At 38.1% G+C, this 21,221-nt stretch overlaps 3 protein-coding genes across 4 annotated transcripts in view; 1 reads left to right on the plus strand and 2 right to left on the minus strand.

Moving 5' to 3' along the window:
- LOC139953935 (nitric oxide synthase-interacting protein-like) overlaps positions 1–21,221 on the minus strand; it is a 53,652-nt gene that overhangs the window by 23,175 nt on the left and 9,256 nt on the right. The window contains exon 2 of one of the 2 annotated variants that reach the window (XM_071953545.1): positions 332–425. In XM_071953545.1, the coding sequence (XP_071809646.1) occupies positions 332–401 (70 nt within the window). In that variant the 5' untranslated portion in view covers positions 402–425. Of the gene's footprint in view, positions 1–331; positions 483–21,221 lie in introns of those variants that run through there. The other variant, XM_071953544.1, reaches the window with a different exon arrangement.
- Positions 806–6,755, plus strand: LOC139953934 (uncharacterized). Its single transcript, XM_071953543.1, has 4 exons — positions 806–1,134; positions 2,119–2,260; positions 2,686–2,888; positions 3,253–6,755. Exons 1-4 carry the CDS (start codon positions 950–952, stop codon positions 4,220–4,222), a joined length of 1,500 nt encoding a protein of 499 aa, XP_071809644.1. The 5' UTR covers positions 806–949; the 3' UTR covers positions 4,223–6,755.
- LOC139953933 (apoptosis inhibitor 5-like) lies at positions 6,996–18,876 on the minus strand. Its single transcript, XM_071953542.1, has 12 exons — positions 18,669–18,876; positions 17,694–17,855; positions 16,852–17,017; positions 16,000–16,151; positions 15,264–15,404; positions 14,388–14,453; positions 13,478–13,711; positions 12,478–12,668; positions 11,587–11,737; positions 10,488–10,585; positions 10,043–10,224; positions 6,996–9,565 (listed from the first exon to the last, which is right to left on the minus strand). Exons 1-12 carry the CDS (start codon positions 18,735–18,737, stop codon positions 9,474–9,476), a joined length of 1,704 nt encoding a protein of 567 aa, XP_071809643.1. The 5' UTR covers positions 18,738–18,876; the 3' UTR covers positions 6,996–9,473.

The raw sequence follows: 21,221 nt of genomic DNA on the forward strand, positions 1-21,221 counted from the left end.
TCCGAATTTCAGTAAAATGGTCCATGTGATGCCAAAAGCTTGTAAAAAAAAAAGGTTTTGGCAGTACCAAATTTGCGCAAGGCTTCAACTTTGCGTGGAACATCTGGTGCGCAGGATCAAACCTGCGTACACAAATTTCAAGAGAGCCATCAAGTTTGCGCGCTCAGCGGAGACTGAAGCTTGCGCGAGATTTGAAGTTTGCGCTCAATATTTGATATTATCAACAACAAAAATCATAAAATAAAAAAAAATCAATCAAATCATCATCTATCTGGAGACGAGTCATTTGACATTGTCAGAAGAATCAGAATAACTTTAAAAAACACCTTACCTGCATCTTTCTGTCGTTCATGATATGTATACACACATCCAGCTGTACAATTTCTCTGATGGCGAGTCATTTTGGGGTCCAATATTCACCCTGTGTCGTGTGTGCTGATTTGTTGTGTCGTTTTGACCGTCACCCTACGTACACAATCAAATACGAGTTGTACCTGTACCCTCGAAGGGGATATACACATATTTTCTGCATATACACATGAGCACCATACTACTCGGAAACGAGTTTGCTAATCAAATTCACGTCTTAAACGAGATTTAAATTTTTGATTAAAACTCACATTTTAAGAAAGATTACTTATTGAGGAATTTTGTCATAGTAAATTAATTATTTAAAATTAGTATAATTAGTTGGAATAAAAGAGGAAATAAATTGTAACTTTTTGATGTCTGCAGATTTTGGTTTGTGATTCTCGCGACTGCTGAGAATGTAGTTTGGAAGAGTCACATGTGTTAATTTCCAAGATGGCGGCCTCCATGGTCAAGTTTCAACACAACTCCACATGGCAAAGAAATCCGCATGGCAGTGTTGCTCGTTTCTCAGTCTGATCAGTCTTAACCTCTCTATTAATATCTAAGTAGGACAGAAGTTAAACAAATTTCGACCAAAATGAGCGCTCTTGAGGTTTTTGACAGTTTCGAAAATGTGGCGAAAGCGGCTGAAAAAGAAGAAAACAGCGGGTGCAGTTTGGTGAAAACGCGAAGACACATCGCACTTTCACCGAAGTACATCGGGCGGTTACGGACGGGGGTACACGAGATTTTGGACGCTGAACTTGGCCGTTTTGAAAAGAGGTAAACAAGGAAAAATACCAGGGAAAAGTTTCCGTATGGCGCCACCACTTTTTCATTCGAAATAAAATAATATAGTATCTAATTTACCTGATTGATATATCCCTTTTTGTAAAAATGAGTGAAAAGGTGGTGGCGCCATACGGAAAGTTATCCAATACCAGTGTGCCAGTGTGAAGACAAGCTCAAAAGGACTTTAAAGAAAAATTAAAAATGGATAACTTTCCGTATGGCGCCACCACTTTTTCACTCATTTTTACAAAAAGGGATATGTCAATCAGGTAAATTAGATACTATATTATTTTATTTCGAATGAAAAAGTGGTGGCGCCATACGGAAACTTTTCCTTAAAAATTAATAGACTTTAAAAAAAAAGTTTAAAACATGATGTTTTATAAGTATAACTATAACCATGATGATAACTTAAATTAAAACTACTCCTAGAACTGAAAGGACTTTAAAAAAGTTTAAAACATGATGTATAACTATAACCATGATCATGATGATAACTTGAAACTACTCCTAGAAGTAGAACTATTTCGGTTTTGTTGGGCTATCGTCTCCCGCCCGTTACGGGAGACAATAGCGGGACGAAACCGAAATAGTTCTAGGAGTAACTTAAAACCACACTGACTGTTCATCTATGATCTAGTGAAAATTAAGGAAGTTACGTTTATTTAAATTTAAATATAATTAAACTCTGCTGAATCGGGTGTTGGTGTATTTTCAATTTTGGCCTCCAATAAGAAAGATTGCAACCATTATTTGGGGTACGTCACTACAATACATCAATCAAAATACATGTTTGTTTGCAACCCCCCCCCCCCCCTTTCCTTTTCGGTTACCTTTATTTTCAAACAGTCAAACTCAAAATCAAAGATAAACACTCGTTTTAAGTACAAACATGTAGAGTACAGGCATGACAGGGTATTGTGGCTAAAGTTTAAAATTATAATATTATGAGTCTATTTGTTTTTTTCCCGTAAGGTGGAATGGTGTTCTGCTGGCTTACGGCAACTTGAAGCTACTTCAATCTTCTGGAGCTATCGTCGATGACAGCCCATTTATTTATTTTGATGTGGAACTAGAAGCGGTGATATTCAAACCATCAATCGGTAGTATTTTAAAGGTAAGAAAGATTCAACAGGAATAATTGTTTTAGATTTCAAGCCCGCTGTTGTACCGCCAGTTCATTTCATAGACCCAAGCTCTGATGTTGTCAGCAGCCTCCTCAAAAGTTGTGAAGGTAGCGTATTTGACATTAACAAAAGGACAACCCTCTGGACTCAGAGATCGCACAATAACCTCGATAAAGGGAAATTACAAGCATGAATTCCAGTACCTCATGTCCTTTTTGGTGAGGGAAATGAAGAATAACCCAGGTCTAGCTCAAGGACACAAGTGTCTCGACTGATCAAGTCAAGATTCGAACCAACATTCTGTACATTACCCAACTTCAGTCCACCGCCCGAGACCACTCAGCCACAACACCACAAAATCTAAACAAGACACAAAATCTAAATTAGACATCTTCTTTTCTTTGATGTTCTGCAGTGCGTTGTGAATGAGTTGGCGACGGACCACATTGGTTGCCTGGTCCACGACTGGTTCAACGTGTCTCTACTACCAGACAAGAAGCAGATCAACGGAGAGTGGCAACCACAGCTCGAGCCAGGCAACGTGGTCTTGGTACAGGTTGAACAACTGCGGGTGATGAATGGAATGTTGGCTATAGAAGCCAAGGAACCATACAATGGGTAAGTGTGGTGCAAGGCAGAACCAGAGACTGGTGCCTTTTCCAAACTACGGCCTAGATTCGATATTGTAATAATATTAAATAATGCAAATAAAAAACTCATTTATAAAACACTTTAGAAATGAATAAGAGGCATCAAGTCATATAGAGCAACTGTTAATCCTATCTCGAGTTAGTACGAGTAACCCGTCCTAGCTTAGGACAGGTTTAATAAGTCCCAACGTCTTCAGATACTGAACTGAACTCGTCCTAAGTCCTAAGATTAATCCTAAGTTAGGATTGAGTTTGGTGAAATCGACAGCAGGTCCCCTCTCATTTTCTTTGTCTTTGTGGAAAGCCATTAATTTTTATAATTTTTGTATCAGGTTTGGCTTGAGTCAAGACAGTAAGCTTGTTGTGGACACCCCTGATGGCTTGTTACCGCTGACAGCGGCTGGAATGGAGTCTAGTGAGAAAAGAAAGAAAAAGAAGAAAAAGGAAAAATCTGGCAGTGATGTAGCCTCCGTACAAGGCTCAACTAACCATGATAAGCCAAACGCTGTATTGGCATTGCAGGCTGGAGAGAAGACTATTCCCAAGAAGAAATCAAAGAAACGCAAGTTGTTGGAAACAACAATGGAGTCAAGCGAGGGACTGGCTTCGAATGATGTAACAACTGGAAAGGAGACTAGCCATAAGAAAAAGAAGAAGAAGCATAGGGATGAAACTATAGAGAGCAGTGTTGCAGCAGTAACTGAAGACAGCGCACATAAAGTGCCAGAAACGATTGGTGGCGAGACTAGTCACAAAAAGAAGAAGAAGAAGAACAAGAGTGACAAAGATAAAACTAGACAAAAGCTGATGCCAACTCCTAATTGTTCAAATCTAAATGTTGAAGTCAAAACGGTGGATTTGAAAACTCCAACGAAGAACAGAAAGAGGCATTCTTCTTCTCTTTACAGTCGTCAAGTTGCAGGACCTCAGATTGAAGCTTTTACAAAGCTGAAGAAAAAGGGTAAACTGAACGACTCCAGTGCAAAGTCTGCTCGGGGTTTATTACCGACGGACTCTCAGTGTGAGCTGCCTGTCTTGGCAGACGAAGCAGGCCCCAAGGGAGAGGCAAAGAAAAAGAAGAAGAAATCCAAACATGACCAGAACGATAACGAATTAAAGAACAATTTAGACCATGAGGCCTCGGTAAAAGAGGAACACGCTAGTCTGAAATCGTTGACCTCGGGGTCAAAGGTGAAGATTAGTAAGAATCACAAAAAGCAAAAAAGCAAAGATGGCATTGAAATCGCTGGTAATGGAGTGAGCAAAAAGAAAAAGAAAACAAAAAAGAAAGATGCAAACTAGGTTTGTTATTTTTTTTCTTAGGCCCCCAAAGAAAACTCGTTTAGCGTCCTCCCGTTTGAAAAAAGGGAATGAGGTGTTTTTTTATGGCCAGCCAAATTATTTTTTAAGACAAATTTTTTTGGTACACCAGTGTATGGGTAAAAAAGGAACTTAATAAACTTTTTTTGCCAAGATCTTTAAAATGTACCTTCCCTTTTATTTTTAAATTGTCTTAAAAAAAAGGAAAACAAAGAAAAGGCTGCTTCTATAGAGGGATAGGATGGTGACGCTAAACATGTTTTTATTTTTATTTAGCCTTATGTTAGTTTTACCTATAATCTAATTGGTTGTAAATATCACAGATATGATTTGGGAGATTCAAAGTACACGAACCTCCCTCGCTCAATTTTCAACATGAACTTAAAACTTACCCAATGTTGAAAGTACATAATAAAAGATTATGTGAATGTTCATGCCAGAATTAGCAAATCAAAGTGTTGTAATTTCTTTCTTTTAAACAATATTATGTTAGAACTGCTGCAATTTTCAACAAGTACATTTGTACACACAAAGTTTCTGTTGAATAACTGACTAGCCTAATCTGTTCAAGGGAGCGTATTGGTAATTAATCTAAAAAATATTAATCACCATAACAACCTACGTAGAAAAGAACACTACGTAGTAGAGAGCTCTTGGTATACAAAACATGAGAACCAATATCATTTGAAAGGCAGTGGAAACTATTGGTATTACTCAAAATTATTATTAGCATAAAACAGGATTTGGTAACGAGTAGTGGGGAGCTGTTGATGGCATAAAACAATGTGAGAAACGGCTCCCTCTGAAGTAATATAGTTACCAAGAAAGAAGTTATTTTCCTAGAAGTTGATTTTGAGACCTCTGAGTTGGAATTTGAGGTCTCGAAGTCAAACATCTGAGAGCACACAACTTAGTGTGACAAGGTTGTTTTTTTCTTTCATTGTTATCTCGTAACTTTGCCAACCGATTGAGCTCAAACTTTCACAGGTTTGTTATTTTGAGCATAATGACATTGAGATACAAAGTGAGAAGATTGGTCTTTGATAATTACCAATAGTGTCCAGTGTCTTGAAGTAACGTAGTTTTAGGGAAAAGGGTTAAGTTCATCAGCAAAATTTGAATCTGAGAAAGGCTTCATGCAGAAGCCTTTCTCGTGTATCTGAACACAAACAATTGAATGCAACAAGGGTATTTGTTTCTTATGTTCTTGCAACTTTGATGACCAATTTTCAAAGGTTTGTTTTTTATGTGTACATGTATGTTGGTAAACACCAAGTGAGGATACTGGTCTTTGATATTTGCCAAAAGTATCCCCGAGACTTTGTGCACAGATTCCTTTTGGAGAATTCCCGTCCTTTTGTTTTCCGTTTTATCTTGGGTCTACATAAAGGTCCACAAATATTAAAAACCTACATTTGTAGCAAGTAATCTTTTGAAATGTACAATTAGAAATGTTCGCTTCTTTATCTTATGATAGCCAAAATGTCTCAACTAATAAAATAATATTATTCAAATACATCTTGCTTTAAATATATTTCCTTATTTTATACGAGTGTTTGATTTAGTAATCCGTCCTGATTTTGGTTGCAAAATGATGTCATCATCTCACTAACGGATGTATAGTAGGCCTATTGATGGTGTCTTTGGCCTATAGCCTCCATTTTAAAAAACAAGCTTTCCAAACTGCTTATTGGGGTAAATAATAAAAACAGTTGGTTTTTATAAACGCATCATAGTAGCTAGATCAAGGCGCTTTACAACACTATTTTCCCCGTTCATATTGGGCATACTCATCAAAAACTTTCTCAACTCCCTACGAAGCATAACATGTACAACCTCAAACTGCTTAAATTGGTGCTAAGGGGTTATTCCCACACAATACTGTCTCAGCCCTCGGGTTTCCATTTAATGTATACACCTCGGTTCAGAGAAGCAATTATGTTTAAGTGTCGTGCTCAAGGACGCAAGTGTCATGACTGGGACTCGAACCCACACTCCGATTGACCAGAAATAATTATATAGCGCTTTATCACATCCCTATGGGTGCATCAATGTATAAGTTAAGTAAGTTAAGTAAGTCACAGTAAGTTTTCCAGCAAGTATGTGGAGCTGCGCTTTGAAGTATGAGACCTATTCCATTAAAGAACCAGGTACGGGTTTTACAAGGTGCTGTGGAGCAATATGCCGCCAATCAAACCAGGAACACCGGGGCAAACCCCTTCTCTTTCTAATAAGTGGACTGGGTTATTTTACCTGTTAACAACACACACGACCAACGGCTTTACGTCCTATCCGAAGGACGAAGCAATGGTTAAGTGTCTTGCTTATAAGGACACAAGGGTCACGACTGGGACTCGAACCCAATGTGGCTCAGAAACACCAGAGTTTGAATCCGATGCGGTCAACCAACTAGGACATAACACGCCTAATAATTTTTTCGTTTTGCAGGAATTACCAGAGCCAAAAATCATAAAGCTGCTTTTAAGATATTACTTCAATAATTTCTCTAAGTGAAAATGAGCAGGATACCAGTCAGTGATTGTACATGTAACGTGGTAATTTGGCTGGTTTCCTTATTAACAATAATAACAATCGTGGCTTCTTATGCGCATTTCCGTCACTCAGTGCTTCAACATTCAGTTTTGTCCTGCATGGTATTCTTTAACTTTTGATAAAAAAAATTGAATTAATTTCAACTCAACTTCTTTCTCTGTATACAATAAACCACCAAGACATCAAACAAAGACACTTGATAAAAATTACCAGCATAAAAAATGGCTGTTTCCCTCTTTAATAAGAAAACATGTTATTACATCTTACAACTATAAGTAAAATACACACAGAAAAATCCTCAAAAGTACAATATTGGAGAGTGCTTTTAACTCTCCTCAGTTTAAGATTATCAGGCATTGCACACCTTTGGTAAGACCAGTCTTCTCACTTGGTGTATCCCAACATAAAATAACAAACCTTTGAAAATTTGAACTCAATTGGTCATCGAATTTGCAAGAAAATAATGAAAACAAAAAAATAATACTTGACTACTTTCAGATGCATAATAAAAGGCTTCATGGCTGAAGTCGTTTTATATTTGAGTGAGAAATTACCTCTTTCTCAAAAACTATTGTACTTCAGAGGGAGCCATTTCTCACAATGCTTTACGATATCAACAGCTCTAAGTAGAAACATCTCAAATACTGTGTAATGAACACACAACTACCACTGATAATCTACACGACTGCGTGCCCATGTAAGACCATGCAAGCACAAAACAAAAAGGAAGTAAAAGGACTCCGTAGGAAAATTCTTAAGACCCGGGTGCTCCAGCTGAGTAACCCCCTGTACCATTGTGTCATACACATCTATTCAGAATCATGTAAGGGTGTTCATCGTCTCTTACGTAACTAAGCAAAAACTTGCCCCTAATCAGAAGAAATGACAACTGTCTCGATAGTCTGAGGAATTCAAATGTAACTGGTAACTTGTGATCAAGCTTGTCATTGTACCAGACAATATTCAAATCTACCACAAAAATGGCTTATTGGGTCAAACTTGATGGAGCTGCTCTTAAAACACAAAAAGTATCTAAGCACAGCCAAAGTATGCTTACCAGAATATGGTAACCTACCATGCTAAAATATACAACTTGTGACTAAAAATACTGCTTTATTTCCAGTTGGCACAACTTTTTTAAGCAATATTGTCCGATTCAAAAGCAGATGATTGAGTAGCTTCACTGTATATCCCTGCTGGTTTGGAGGAATGGCAAATTCTACGATCCAGGCAGATATGCTTGGGCCACCCAACCACAACGTTACAATAAATATTCTGTGTCCACTTCCCCCTAACAATAAACATTCTCTCCCCCGCCCCTGCTCAATGTTGATGGGAATACAGAAGACCACGCAATGAGAGAAAACATGGAAAGGGGGCACGGGGGCCCAATGTGATATTAGCTTTTAACATCAGGTCCAAATTCAATTTCTCTGACCATTTGTAACAGACTTTGTTATGTACAACATTAAAGTTTGCGATGAGACAGTTATCTTAAGAATTCTAAAAGAAACAAATTTATCTAAACAAAATTAACGATTCAATAAAACAGAAAACAAAGTTGAGATTTCACTGATAATCCTTTCTTGTTATTATATTATTAAGGGTTTAAAAACTGGTACGGCACAACTTTTGCCACATAAGATTATGTCCCCCTATATGATGAATTTCGTCCAATATCTTTTTCTCTTTTTTTACTTTAAAATACCCCTCAGAATTCACCTGTATCTATTTGTGTTTATAAAACTGTTGACTTGAGTTGGTGGAAGGATTTTATTGACATTTAATTTTGAATTGTTTAAGGTTTTTTTCCGTTGTACCTTTTTATGCTATTTGTCAGACTTGCAACTTTGTGATTGCAAAAAAATAGTGAGGAAATGGTCGATAACTATTAACTTTTATACAGTGTTTTTCACTTTTCTATAGCACTGTTCTAAAAGGAAAAGAGGAAATCGGCTGATCAGCTGAAAAGTTGCGTAAAGTCATCTTAAATTTAAGCTTTTTTGTGAAGTGCCTTCCTTTTTATAGCTCTGTGCTTAGAGCATTTCACAAAAATAGATTATATGCCAACAAAATGTATAGCGCCCTCATTTGGCTAAAGTTACTCCAGCCAATATTCTGCATGGGGACAGACTCCGAGGGAACAAGATCCCATATAAAACCGGCTGTGGCAGTCAAATGAATAAAGTTACGTTAAAAAAAAACTAAAAAAAAAAAACAGAGAGAGAGAGAGTTTTTTTACCAAAAAACTGCTTTTGAATACTTTATACCAACTTTACACTTTAAGGTCGTGTCCAACAACACCACTATCTGTAAACTCTATAAAGATTATAGTGCATTTGTACAGCTCGGCAAAGACCTCAGTACATCATGCATGGCAGCAACTGCCCCTATGCCCCCAGGGCAATGCCTTGGTGCCCCTCAAAACAGCCAGTGTAAATTACTGTTTACTTCGTAGAGATGCCCTTTACCGGGGAAATCTAGGATCCTATCTTTAAATCATATGAAAAACAGAGCCACCCTAATTATTTATATCCTTTCTCAATTTCGTAGTTTTTTGTGTAGGTGTAAGATTTTCTCAAACTGCATCCTCTGTAAACAACGTCCTTCAAAACGCCTCCTTTATTTACTACCAAGGACACGCCCCCAAGCCACTCCCTAAATGTTTGTACACAAGTCATCAATAGCGCCACTTTCCGCCGCTGTTTCGACCCCGCCCTCTGCCCCGCCCACCTCTCCACTGATTTCCTCGCTGTCCACGCCCGGCACCACCTATGAAAGGAAACACAAAATTAGAGTGGGCGGTCAACATTTTGCTCAATGCAAAATTTGAATTTTTTTTAGTAATATGTTAAATTCAGATCACGGTAAAAGAATAGTTTTAGTTTCACCCTTACATCAATGTTTGTTACCACTTTGCCTCGTCCTGTAAAAAAAATCACAGGCATATTACTTGGATGGGATAACCCTAACCCTAAACATTGCAATTCTAGAGCAGTGTCTTACCAACTAGATAACTTAGATTGCCTGGTAGCTAGAGGCAGTCTGAATCCTATGTTTTGGCAGCGAGTACCGCAACGATATCATTTTTTAGGTAAGGTTTGCGGTTTTGCCAGTTTCCAATATTTGAAACCCCAGAAAGGAATTGCACAAACTCATATGTAAGGTCGGTCCCACAAAAAAAAACAGGACAGTTGGCAGACATGTGTTAACCGTTCCATATCAGCTGCGTGGTACCCCGTCACTTACCATAGCCAGCCCCATATTCTGGGTCACTTGGTGCAGCACCAGCCTTATTGCTGTATTTCCCCGAGGGGGGTTGGTACATGGCCCTGGGTGTATGAGCTTTCTTCTGGGCGCCTACATTTGATTTCTTTGCTGGGGTTGGGTCGTTGGTAAAGGTGATTGGTGTGATGTTCGATCGCTTCTGCCTGAAAATTTAACAGTATGAAATTATAAAGACACGTTCTAAAATACTCGAAAATATTTATTGTGTACATTTTTCCAATAGATAGAGTCCCCAAGAAAAAATAAATATATTATGAATCCCTTACCTCATGCTAAAACAAGGTAAAAATATATCTTTGCCTTCAACCACTCCAAGCCCACAATCTGAGATCGTTAAAATGTATTGTTTTTCCGATCAAAAAACCCTGAAAACATGTTTTTAAACAATATTTGACCTTTAACTTACCCTAAGGGTGAAGGCTCAGGACTCGTAGGTTGTTTCTGTATTGGTTTCCAGGAAAGAACAATCGAGCTTTTGTAGGAAGGAGGGTTCCGAAATAGGTCCTAAACAAAACATTAATTTAAATAGATGTTGAATTTGCATCGGGGTTAAAGAATATTAAAAATATAAATATAAAATAGAATATGAAATATTAATTGATAGTATCATTACTTACAGCTTATATTATGAATGAAACTGAAAGTACATGTAGTATTAGTTCATTTGATAAGCAGGTTAATAAACTTTGAAATATTTTTACAAAAATGTATGGTGATGTATAATAAAACGTCATTAATAAAGAAATTACAAGAGCCCTTGCATGTACATGTAGGCCTATACAACATCAAAAGCTTAATAAAAATAATGATTTATACATTGATTTATTTTCTAGTTTATCCTAGGTAATCAGTTAAAAAAAAAACTCATAAAATATGAGAATAAAAGGTATTTGGGAAAAACATGTTAAAATCATTAAAAACATCGAAACAAAATACTCATAAAATATATGAGTAAAAGGTATTGGGGAAAAACACTTTAAAATCATTTAAAACATTTAAACAAAATACTCATAAAATATAAGAGTAAAAGGTATTGGAGAAAAACATTTTCAATTCATTAAAAACATTGAAACAAAATACATGTACTCATAAAACATATGAGTAAAAGGTAACGGGGAAAACAATTCAATAAATTAAAAACACTTAAACACAGCATTCATTTACAACTACAAAAATGCACTGAAAATACAAGAGTATTAAAATTAACAGGGAAAAACATTGCATATTAATTTGTTAAAAATACTGAAACACATGCACTGAAAATACAAGAGTAAAAGATAACAGCATAGCATTGCACATTCATTAAAAGCACTGGATCCCAGCACTAAAAAAAAAAAAAAAAATTTACTGAAAATACAAAAAAAAAGTAGCACACTACTCAGTACTTGCTCGAGTTCTGTGGCAGAAATCCACAAGCAAATTATGAAGATGCTGGTCTTTAAAAATTATCAAAAGTATACCCTGCTTTTGAAGTAGGATATTTGCAAGTAACCATGGTAACTCACCTTAATAAGTGTATTTATGTTGTTGGTGACTCGTAGCGCCACGACTTTCAGTTTATTTTCCTCTTTTTTCATTTCGTCGCCAACTTTACCCTGCAGTGCGATTCTTAACTGTTTCACGTACAACTGCGTTCCTCTTGCGAAATACTGTAATCTGAATAAGAAGAATAATAGTAACAAATTCTTATATAGTGCATTTCACAATAACCGTATCAATGCGGTTTACATTAGTGCCCTGGTCATAGGGCCAATAACATCCCTTTTTAATGTTTCTCAGCTCCCTAGGGAGTATACAGCATCGAGCCGTCGTGGTGCTCCAAAGGCTTTTTCATGTGTACACAATATCAACCTCTACCCTCACAGGTACCTCTTTATACTCCTGGGTGAAGAGAAGCAATTAGGGTAAAGTATCTTGCTTAAGAACACAAGTGTCACGACCGGGATTCGGTGACTTAACCACCAGAACTTGAATACGATGTTCTTAAAGACACTGGACACTATTGGTAATTGTCAAAGACCACTCTTCTCACTTGGTGCAACTCAACATATGCATAAAATAATAAACCTGTGAAAACCTGTGAAAAGTTTGTGAGATATTAATGAAAGAAAAGACATCCTCGTCACCTGAAGTTGTGTGCTTTCATATGCTTGATTTGGAGACCTCAAATTCTAAATCTGAGGTCTCGAAATCAAATTCGTGGAAAATAACTTCTTTCTCGTAAACTATATTACTTCAGAGGGAGCCGTTTCTCACAATGTTTTATACTACCAACCTCTCCCCATTACTTGTTTATACCAAGTAAGGTTTTACATGTATGCTGATAATTTTTTTGAGTAAATGCCAATAGTGTCCACTGCCTTTAACCGCTCGGCTAGTACAGATGTAGTTCCTACCTGACTTTGAAGTCTTTCAGCCTGTCTGCGTTCTCCTCAGCGACGAGGAAATCTGGCTGCTTTTTAGCCAGTTGGTAGAATGTGTACATGAGGCACTCTACGTACGAGAACTGAAGCTTAGGTTCATCAGTGGCTTTTCCATTCTCTGTGTCCTCGCCCTCTGGATCCGCAGGGGGTAGTGGCATATATTCCTACAATGAATGGGAATATAATTGAGTTAGAGACTCAACATTAAAGGGACACGTTGCCTTGGATCAGTCATGTTGGTCCATGAAAAACGCTTTAAACCGGTTTGTTATAACATGCATATGGTTAGAAAAATGTTTTAAAAGTGCTTAGAAACCTAGTATTAAGCACTATTTAAATGTATGTTATCATTATTATTATTACTATTATTATATAACAATCCACACAAATATGCCTCTAAAGGCTTAAAGGCAGTGGACACTATTGGTAATTGTCAAAGACTAGCCTTCACACTTGGTGTATCTCAACATATGCATAACATAACTAACCAGTGAAAATTTGAGCTCAATCGGTCATCAAAGTTGTGTGCGTTTAAATGGTTGATCTCAAGTTCTAAATCCGAGGTCTCGAAATCAAATTCGTGGAAAATTACTTCTTTCTCGAAAACTATGGCACTTCTGAGGGAGCCGTTTCTCACAATGTTTAAAACCATCAACCTCTCCCTATTACTCGTCATCAAGAAAGGTTTTATGCTCATAATTATTTTCAGTAATTACCGAGTGTCCACTGCCTTTAAGGACACAGGCGTCACAACTAGAACTCGAACCCAAACTCTGCCGATCAGAAACACAAGAGTTAGAATTCTATGCTCTAAACCACTTGGGCACGACACCACACTTTGCGTGTTTCAGCATGATACTCTAGCTAATGCATGCGGCGAACTCTGATTTACTTTGCAAAAACATTTTACTGAAACGTCCTACCCCAACCCCAAGTTATTTAACCCACTCAATGTTTATTCAGAAAAACCTACCACCAGTTTGCTGAAGACGTTTTTAAGTCCATCATCGCTTCCTAATTCAAGAGTAAATGTTGACATATCTGCAAGTTGACGCAACACCTCTAGTTTGATGTCGTACTCAAGAACCGGTTTACTCTTCTCATCCTCTTCTTTCTTGCTCTCGCTCCCTGGCACCACGATGTCCGATAAAACAGGCAGGACGTTGTTGCACATGTACACCATGAACTTGGTGGAGGCAACAGTTAGCTGTGGGGTAAAACAAATACAAGATCATTTCACCGTATAATAGATTAGGGTGTTTTCGCATGCGAACGGATATGGCTTGTTATAATCTGGGAGTCATTTTAAAAAACGACTTGTGTGCAAGTTCGCCCAAGCAGGAAGAAAAATGATTGAATGTGTAAAGAACTCAGAGGAGCTGAAGTTAGGAATTGCAGCCTAGATTGTAGATGGAGGGAAACATCCACCAGGCAAGGAGCTCCAAAGAGATGCAGTACGTGGAATAAATCTGTTTGTTCTACATCTCAACAAATCAAGAGTGTATGGGTGAGAAGAAGCTGAATGCTTCGTTTTTGAAAGGGCAAGGGCACCAAGGCATTTTCTCCTTAGTAAAGGGCACCCTATGAGTCAATTTTAAATTTCAAAGGCACCAAGGCATCGACCAGGGGCAACAAAGGTAAGTACTATGCCTGATAACAATATATATAGAATAGACATTAGGCTGGCTACAGACCTACCCTGGGAAAGAGGTTGTAACGTTGACCCCAACACCAACAAGATTAACAATACGCTTCTGCACCCTATCTCATAAAGATAAGTGATCTACGCAGAAGCTCAAATCTTTAGTTCCTGTCCCGCTCTTGTCGATTTTTCAACCCCAAATCACTTCAAGATAGAACCAAGATCAAGTCTCTGTACTTACCGAAAAGAAATGCAGAGCTTCTCGGACACATTGGATTAATCTATCGACGCAGTCTGGATCTTCAGGCTAAAAAAAGGAAAATAATTCACAGAAAAAACATCAACAACTTTACACTGTATCACTCTTGTATTCTGGCGCATCCAAGATTTTCCTCCCATGTCTAAAATGGGAATTTCTTCAATGTCTTCACTACGAAAGGTTGGTGTGATGTTTTCTATAGACCTTATGCATTGACATTATCCAGCGGCCATCTTAGTAGAAAAACGGTGACGAAACAATCGAAATGCACAGATGTGTACGCCAACGCACAGGATTGGCCAATGAACAACCTCCTTTTGACCTCTAGGTGAGGGCGCCCTACTGAAATGACGTCATGTGCATAAGGTCTATTAGGATGTTTAGCCGACTGCATAATTAAAATAATTCAGATTGATTTGTCCTTCTCATTTTATAGTTACTTCCCGAAACAGATTGTTACCGGAGAGTGCGTCATCATTTTCTGATAACTGGTCCACTGTGCACTGTGCTATGAAAACTGCTGTTGATAACCAGCCATGCACCCGTGCCCTGACTGGTTCTAAATAGTTGACTAGCTTACTCCAATTTATCGTTGACTAGACAGAGTTTGAGATAAATTTAATAGTCATACTATATTCAATGATAGTCCTTGCACAAAGTTGGCCTTGATTTCATTCTATTTCTATATCAGATGTTGAATTTTTACTGACCGTTTTTTTGTAAACTGTTTGGCTTTTAGCCGCTGTATTGCAGTATTTTAATAAACAATATTGTTGATTAACTTCTGTTGTATCCAGACTTAAGTAATCACAATCTCATTTGTCTTCATTTTAAGTTACTTCCTAATTAGATTGTTACCTGGAATGGCGACTTTATATCTGCTTGCTCAGCTACAAGGTCCACCATCTGCTGTCTGCCTGTCTCCGTCTGCATGGCAGACATTTTAGAAAGCAGTTGCATGAAAAGGACAAATTCCTCACCCGTTACATCAGCTAACACCTGTAAGGGACAAATAATATTAATTTAATAAATGTATTATATAGTATAGATAGTTCCCACATGACATAAATCACACGTTTTGCGCGGAACGGCGTGCAGCACGCTAACATTTCACAAACTTGTCGCCTGATTGGTTATTTAACAATGAGGCTGCGCATTAACAAACTGAGCGCTTGATGCGCCTGCAAGCCAAAATGCAATTTGCCCGTAAAAATGGCGTCTATTGCAACTTATTTATTGTTCATGATTCTTTATTTGCATCGAATGACGCGCATTGTGGAAGTCTAGTGGCAGAGCGGTTAAGAGCACCGAATTCAAACTCTGGTGTTTCTTATCAGCAGAGTGTGGGTTCGAATCACCAGCCGTGACACTTATGTCCGTAAGCAAGACACTAAACCACTGCTTCGTCCTTCGGGAGGGACAAGAGGCCGTTGGTCCCGTGTGTTGTGTAACGCACGTTTAAGGAAATACGTATGTTAAAGTGTCTTGAGCATCACTGATGGTGGATAGATGCACACATATTATTATTAATAAACAAATATACTTTTTTAAGGTTGTAAAGTTGTAGTGCGACCGAAAATAAACTGGAACCTACCTCTTTAGTCTTTTCAATGATGAACTCTTCAACCTCCTTGGGTAGAGGGTCTGAGGATCCCAACTTCAGTCGAGAGTTCAAGAACTTAATGGCTCTCTCTCTCACTAGGTCCTCACCAGAGAGAATTTGACTAAAGAGTCCACCAAGAGTGCCTGCTCAAGTTAACACATAAAACGTTGCGTCATACTTTGATAAATACTCCCAAAATTAAAGGCACTGGATACCATTGGTAATTGCTCAAAATATTTGTTGGCATAAAAACTTACTTGTTTTTTAGCGGTCAATGGAGTGGAGAGACGTTGATAGTATTTAAAACATTGTGAGAAATGGCTCCCTCTGAAGTAACGTCATTTTCGAGAAAGAAAATAGTTCTCACTAAAACTTTTGAATTTGATTTCTAGACCTCAGAATTTGATTTTGAGGTCTCGAATTCAAGCATCTGGAAGCACACAACTTTGTGTGACAAGGATACACCAAGTCAGATGACTGGTCTCTGACAATTACCCAAGGTGTCTAGTGTCTTTATGACCATAAAACTTACTAGCATGATTCCATGGTATAAAGCAATTGGCGACACATTTCAGGTTTTGTAAAAAGATGTATGTCCCAAATTTGTTGTATTGACAAAATAAGACTGCCAGAGGGCTAAATAACGCAGTTGGAGTAGCATCGACACGTTATTCCGAGGATTTTGGTTTAGTTAAAACATTTAAACTTTGCAGCCAAAGGCTGAATTGTGTTTAAAATAGAGAGTTTTATAAATGTAGATTTGTCAAATATTACAGAAAAACCCTGCTCTTATAAATTGGTCTTTGTTTTTTTTTCGAGACAAGGAATGAAATACTTGCGTACCTTTCATGTCAATTTTGAATAGTGACATGAGGGAAATGTTGACAATGTTGACCTCCTGGGGGTCATCAGACTGAAGAAGCTGGGTCAAGACGTCAGCGATTCGCAGCAAATGGTTTGTATTCTCCTTACAGAGGTTTGGCAACTCTTTGATTGCTGATCTCCTAATCTGCACAAATAAAGAAAAAATTGCGACTCGTTTTGACATTGACGCTAGGAAAGAACCGATAGCTAAGCCTTGGCCACTAGTGCGCTTAGTGTCGTAGCCGCAACTATTGACTGCTTTGTGGGGTTGAGATTTCTGTTTTTCAACTACTTGGTTAATCGTGCCCCCAAGACTACTACAAAAAAGGTCTGAATTACTATAAAAATAGTTGCGACTACCCGTTTGATGAACCAATTGTGTCTCTCACGACTATTGAGGACAACATGATTTAATTACAAAACACACAGCAATGTATCTTTGGAATTAAAAATTAGTCGCGCCTTAAGTTGAATTTGCGACTATTTAATGTGCGACTAGTCTAGTAGTAAATTCCATTAGTCGCCCAGACCTAATGCAGACCTGTAAGCTTTGTTTTTGAAAGGGCGTGGGCACTAAGGCATTTTCTTCTTATTAAAGGGCACCCTATGAGGAAATGTAAATTTCTACTGGAGCGTTTTAAGGGCACCAAGGCAATGACCAGGGGAGCGTTGAGGCAATCGCCTTCGTTGCCTCCATGAAGTATCAGTTTCTACTGGAGCATTTCAAGGGCACCAAGGCAATGACCAGGGGGGCATTGAGGCAATTGCCTTCGTTGCCTCCATGAAGTATCAGGCCTGCTAAGGATAGTCATTCTACTCACCATACAATCGTCATCTTCGCATAGATCGAGCTGTGCATTGATTGCAGTGTCTTCCAAGTCACTGAAGTACTTAAAGAATCGAGGGATGAACTGGGCCGCTAGTTTCTTCTCACTAGTACCTGCTGTTATGGCACTCAGGATTGAACGATACTCATCCTGGTGCTGGAGGAGGAGAGAGAAAGTAATGATAGAGAATAAATAATTAGTTTCAAATACTTTGGTATCCGGTGCTAGATTTCACCTGGTATGATTTAAATAAACTTCAGAAATGTTATATTTTTTGTCACTTTTGGTAGTGTAGCACAAAAGAAACTTCAGTTATTGGTTAACGAACGGTCGTAATACTTTTATCAACGCTGATCTGAAAAACGTATAGCATTTAAGGAGGCCCAAATTATTAGACCTCTACGGCTCACGGGGGAACCTTATTATAGTTTCTAGAAGTCGCCATCGGGGTGAAGGGTTTTTTGAACTTTTAGTTTAGGATAATCACAACTTTGTACTTACTTATTTATTTTGTTTGTCAGTTTGTTGAGATGTTGTCGTTGAGTTTACTTTAATTAACTTAGTTTTCAAATATTATTATTAAAAAATGATTTAAAAAATGGATTTATTTATACAAAGAATGTTTACACACATCATTCATCACAAAGTTATCCAAACAAAGAGATCAATCAAGTGGGAGTGAAAGTGCAACCGGATAACTTTCCGTATGGCGCCACCACTTTTTCACTCATTTTTACAAAAAGGGATATATCAATCAGGTAAATTAGATACTATATTATTTTATTTCGAATGAAAAAGTGGTGGCGCCATACGGAAACTTTTCCGTGCAACCAGTGCAGGCTGCGCTATGCTGCAGACCTGACTAATTAATGATATAAATAAGGTCGAGTTGTCTCTACTATTGCAATTAGTACACACAAACAAAAACAGGTTCGATCTAAAAACAGTCGTTTTATTTAACCTGCTCACCTCTCCAGCTTTATCACCTGCATCAGCAAGCACCCCATAGTCCTTGTAAAGTTGTTCCACTGTAACCATGTTGAAATCTGGCTTTGTTTTTGCAAACGATGGCAATAAAACTCAACAATTATTGCACCGGGATTTCCACAGAAACACGCTCCTCTGTAAAAATGTATGGACGCCGCGTGGATAGTTTTCACTCCCAAGAGGGCGCTATAACATGTTTCTGTGAAAAGCGCCGCCTTTCCTTTGTGCAGTCGTAGTGCTTTTCCAAAAAGGAAGGCACTCAAAACTAACCTCTACAGCGGTTCGGAACTTTTCGTGTGCTCTCGGAACATTCCGGCACTGTTCGCGACGATCCCCCACGCAGCAGGTTTGGGGAGTTATTACATAAGAGTGGACTAAGCACTAGGACCTGGTTGTTAATGATTTCATGTCTAAAAGATGCAAGTACTGCTTCAGACCTCTTTATTCAAGTACATTTGTAGCAGCAGGTTTGGGGAGTTGTTACATAAGAGTGGACTAACCACTGGGACCTGGTTGTTTATGTTTTCATGTTTAAAAGATGCAAGTACTGCTTCAGACCTCTTTATTCAAGTACATTTGTAGCAGCAGGTTTGGGGAGTTGTTACATAAGAGTGGACTAACCACTGGGACCTGGTTGTTTATGTTTCCATGTTTAAAAGATGCAAGCATATGCAAAATGACGTCATAAGGTCATTCTCGCTCGGGTATTCTCCGATGGGCCGAACCGCTGTGGAGTTTAGTATTTAGTGCCTTCCTTTAAAAAATGAGATTGTTTTCCTCTAAATCAGTTTTAAAAAAGAGGTGCATTTAGAAAAATTCTGAACAATCTTTTTGTCTGTACCAATATAAGTGTCACTGTCGTTAGTACTAAACTTTTCAATGGGAATTTGTTTTTCAAATAGGGGAATCCTTATACTAAACGATATTTTTGTGTTTTCTGTACATCAAAAATGCCACTGCCGCGGTGCTTTGCAGAGGAAAAATTATCTGAATCGATTAAAAAAGGAAAGAAAAACTGCTAAACGATATTATTTTTTTATGTACACCAAAAGATTGCCACTGTCGTAGTGCTTTTCAATGGGAGATTTTTTCTTCCTAAATTAATTTAAAAATGGGTTCCTTAACCAAATCAGGGCAATATTTTGGGAATGGAAAATCTACTAAACTAAAGGCAAAACGTTGCAGCCTGGATATCTGGGCTCAGTTTCATAAAGCCTGATAGCTCAAAAACTTGCTAAGCACAGAAAAGTATTGCTTAGCAGGGACAAGTAACAAGCCAAAATCACGTGCTGAGTTAGCATTGTTGTGGCTGGTGCTCCACTCAATTTTTGCTAAGCAAAAATAAATTTGTTAAGAAGTATGTTTTGCTTAACAGCTTTATGAAATTGTGCCCTGATGACACACTTTTGAGGCTCGTGAATAATGCCAGAGAGTGGCCTCTATAGCCGAGGTTAATTCCCGTTTAAAATCACCTTTCACCTATATTATTCATTTACGCACGGCCGAAACCTACACAATGAACCGACACCCCCCCCCCCCCCCACCACCACCACTCACCCACCCGTCGCTAAATAATGGGAAAGAATAATCAACGAAAAACACTTAAATTTTACCTAAAGAAAGTGCCAGTCTATATCATTTTCTTTGTGGACAGATTTTACTTATTTTGGCCGTAAATTGTGGCGGGAGATCCCTCCTATGGAAAACTGTGTACAAACAAACAAAATTTATTCAAGAGAGTAGTTGGTGTCAAGCAAAGTGGATTTTATTAAAGTGCACACGATGAATAGCAATGGACCAGCACCATGGCGCTCCTATGGTCATGTCCCCTGATGCAACAACGTTATACTCATTATCAAACAATAAAGGACCAGACTGTTTTCCTACCAACCTCGATATGAGTGCATGTAAGGGGATGACAATAGGTGCGCCATGATATGGGTATAATGACACTATACACCAAATACGTCAAGGCACATGTTTTATAGTAGGCTCATGGTTAGGTACAACACATTCATTCATTATTAATTATTTACAAACACACCGCCCTCTGTCGAATATTGGCTGAAAGTATTTCTACTGTGTTCTATGGCAGGCACCGTATAATACATTTGTTGATAACATAATTATTTAAATACAGAAATATTTAGATCAATTAAAATATTTGGCGCTCATAAAAATTTGTGAACCGTACTTCATCTATAAATTATATAATGAGGGACTATCATTTCAGAACCATCAGTCCCATGGAGTTACACAAAAGTACAAACAAAGGCCTTTTCGAAGCCACGGCTTCGGTCCAGATTCGGCTCAGGCTAGCTTGGCCCTACAGTTGTTTTGACAATGCAAGTGCTTTGTCTACACGCTCAGTGCTTTAGACGAGAGGATGGAGCCTGAAGCCGACTCAAAAGCCGAAGCCGTGGTTTCGAATAGGGTCTCAGCGTTCCCGGCATGCAAAGTTTCAAGTCACAATCTGCTAAAATTCCGGACCAATAATTACAACGATAAATAATTATTTCTCTTCATTAATTTGAT

Source organism: Asterias amurensis, chromosome 22 (genome assembly GCF_032118995.1).
Source record: "Asterias amurensis chromosome 22, ASM3211899v1".
Lineage (NCBI taxonomy): Eukaryota > Metazoa > Echinodermata > Asteroidea > Forcipulatida > Asteriidae > Asterias > Asterias amurensis.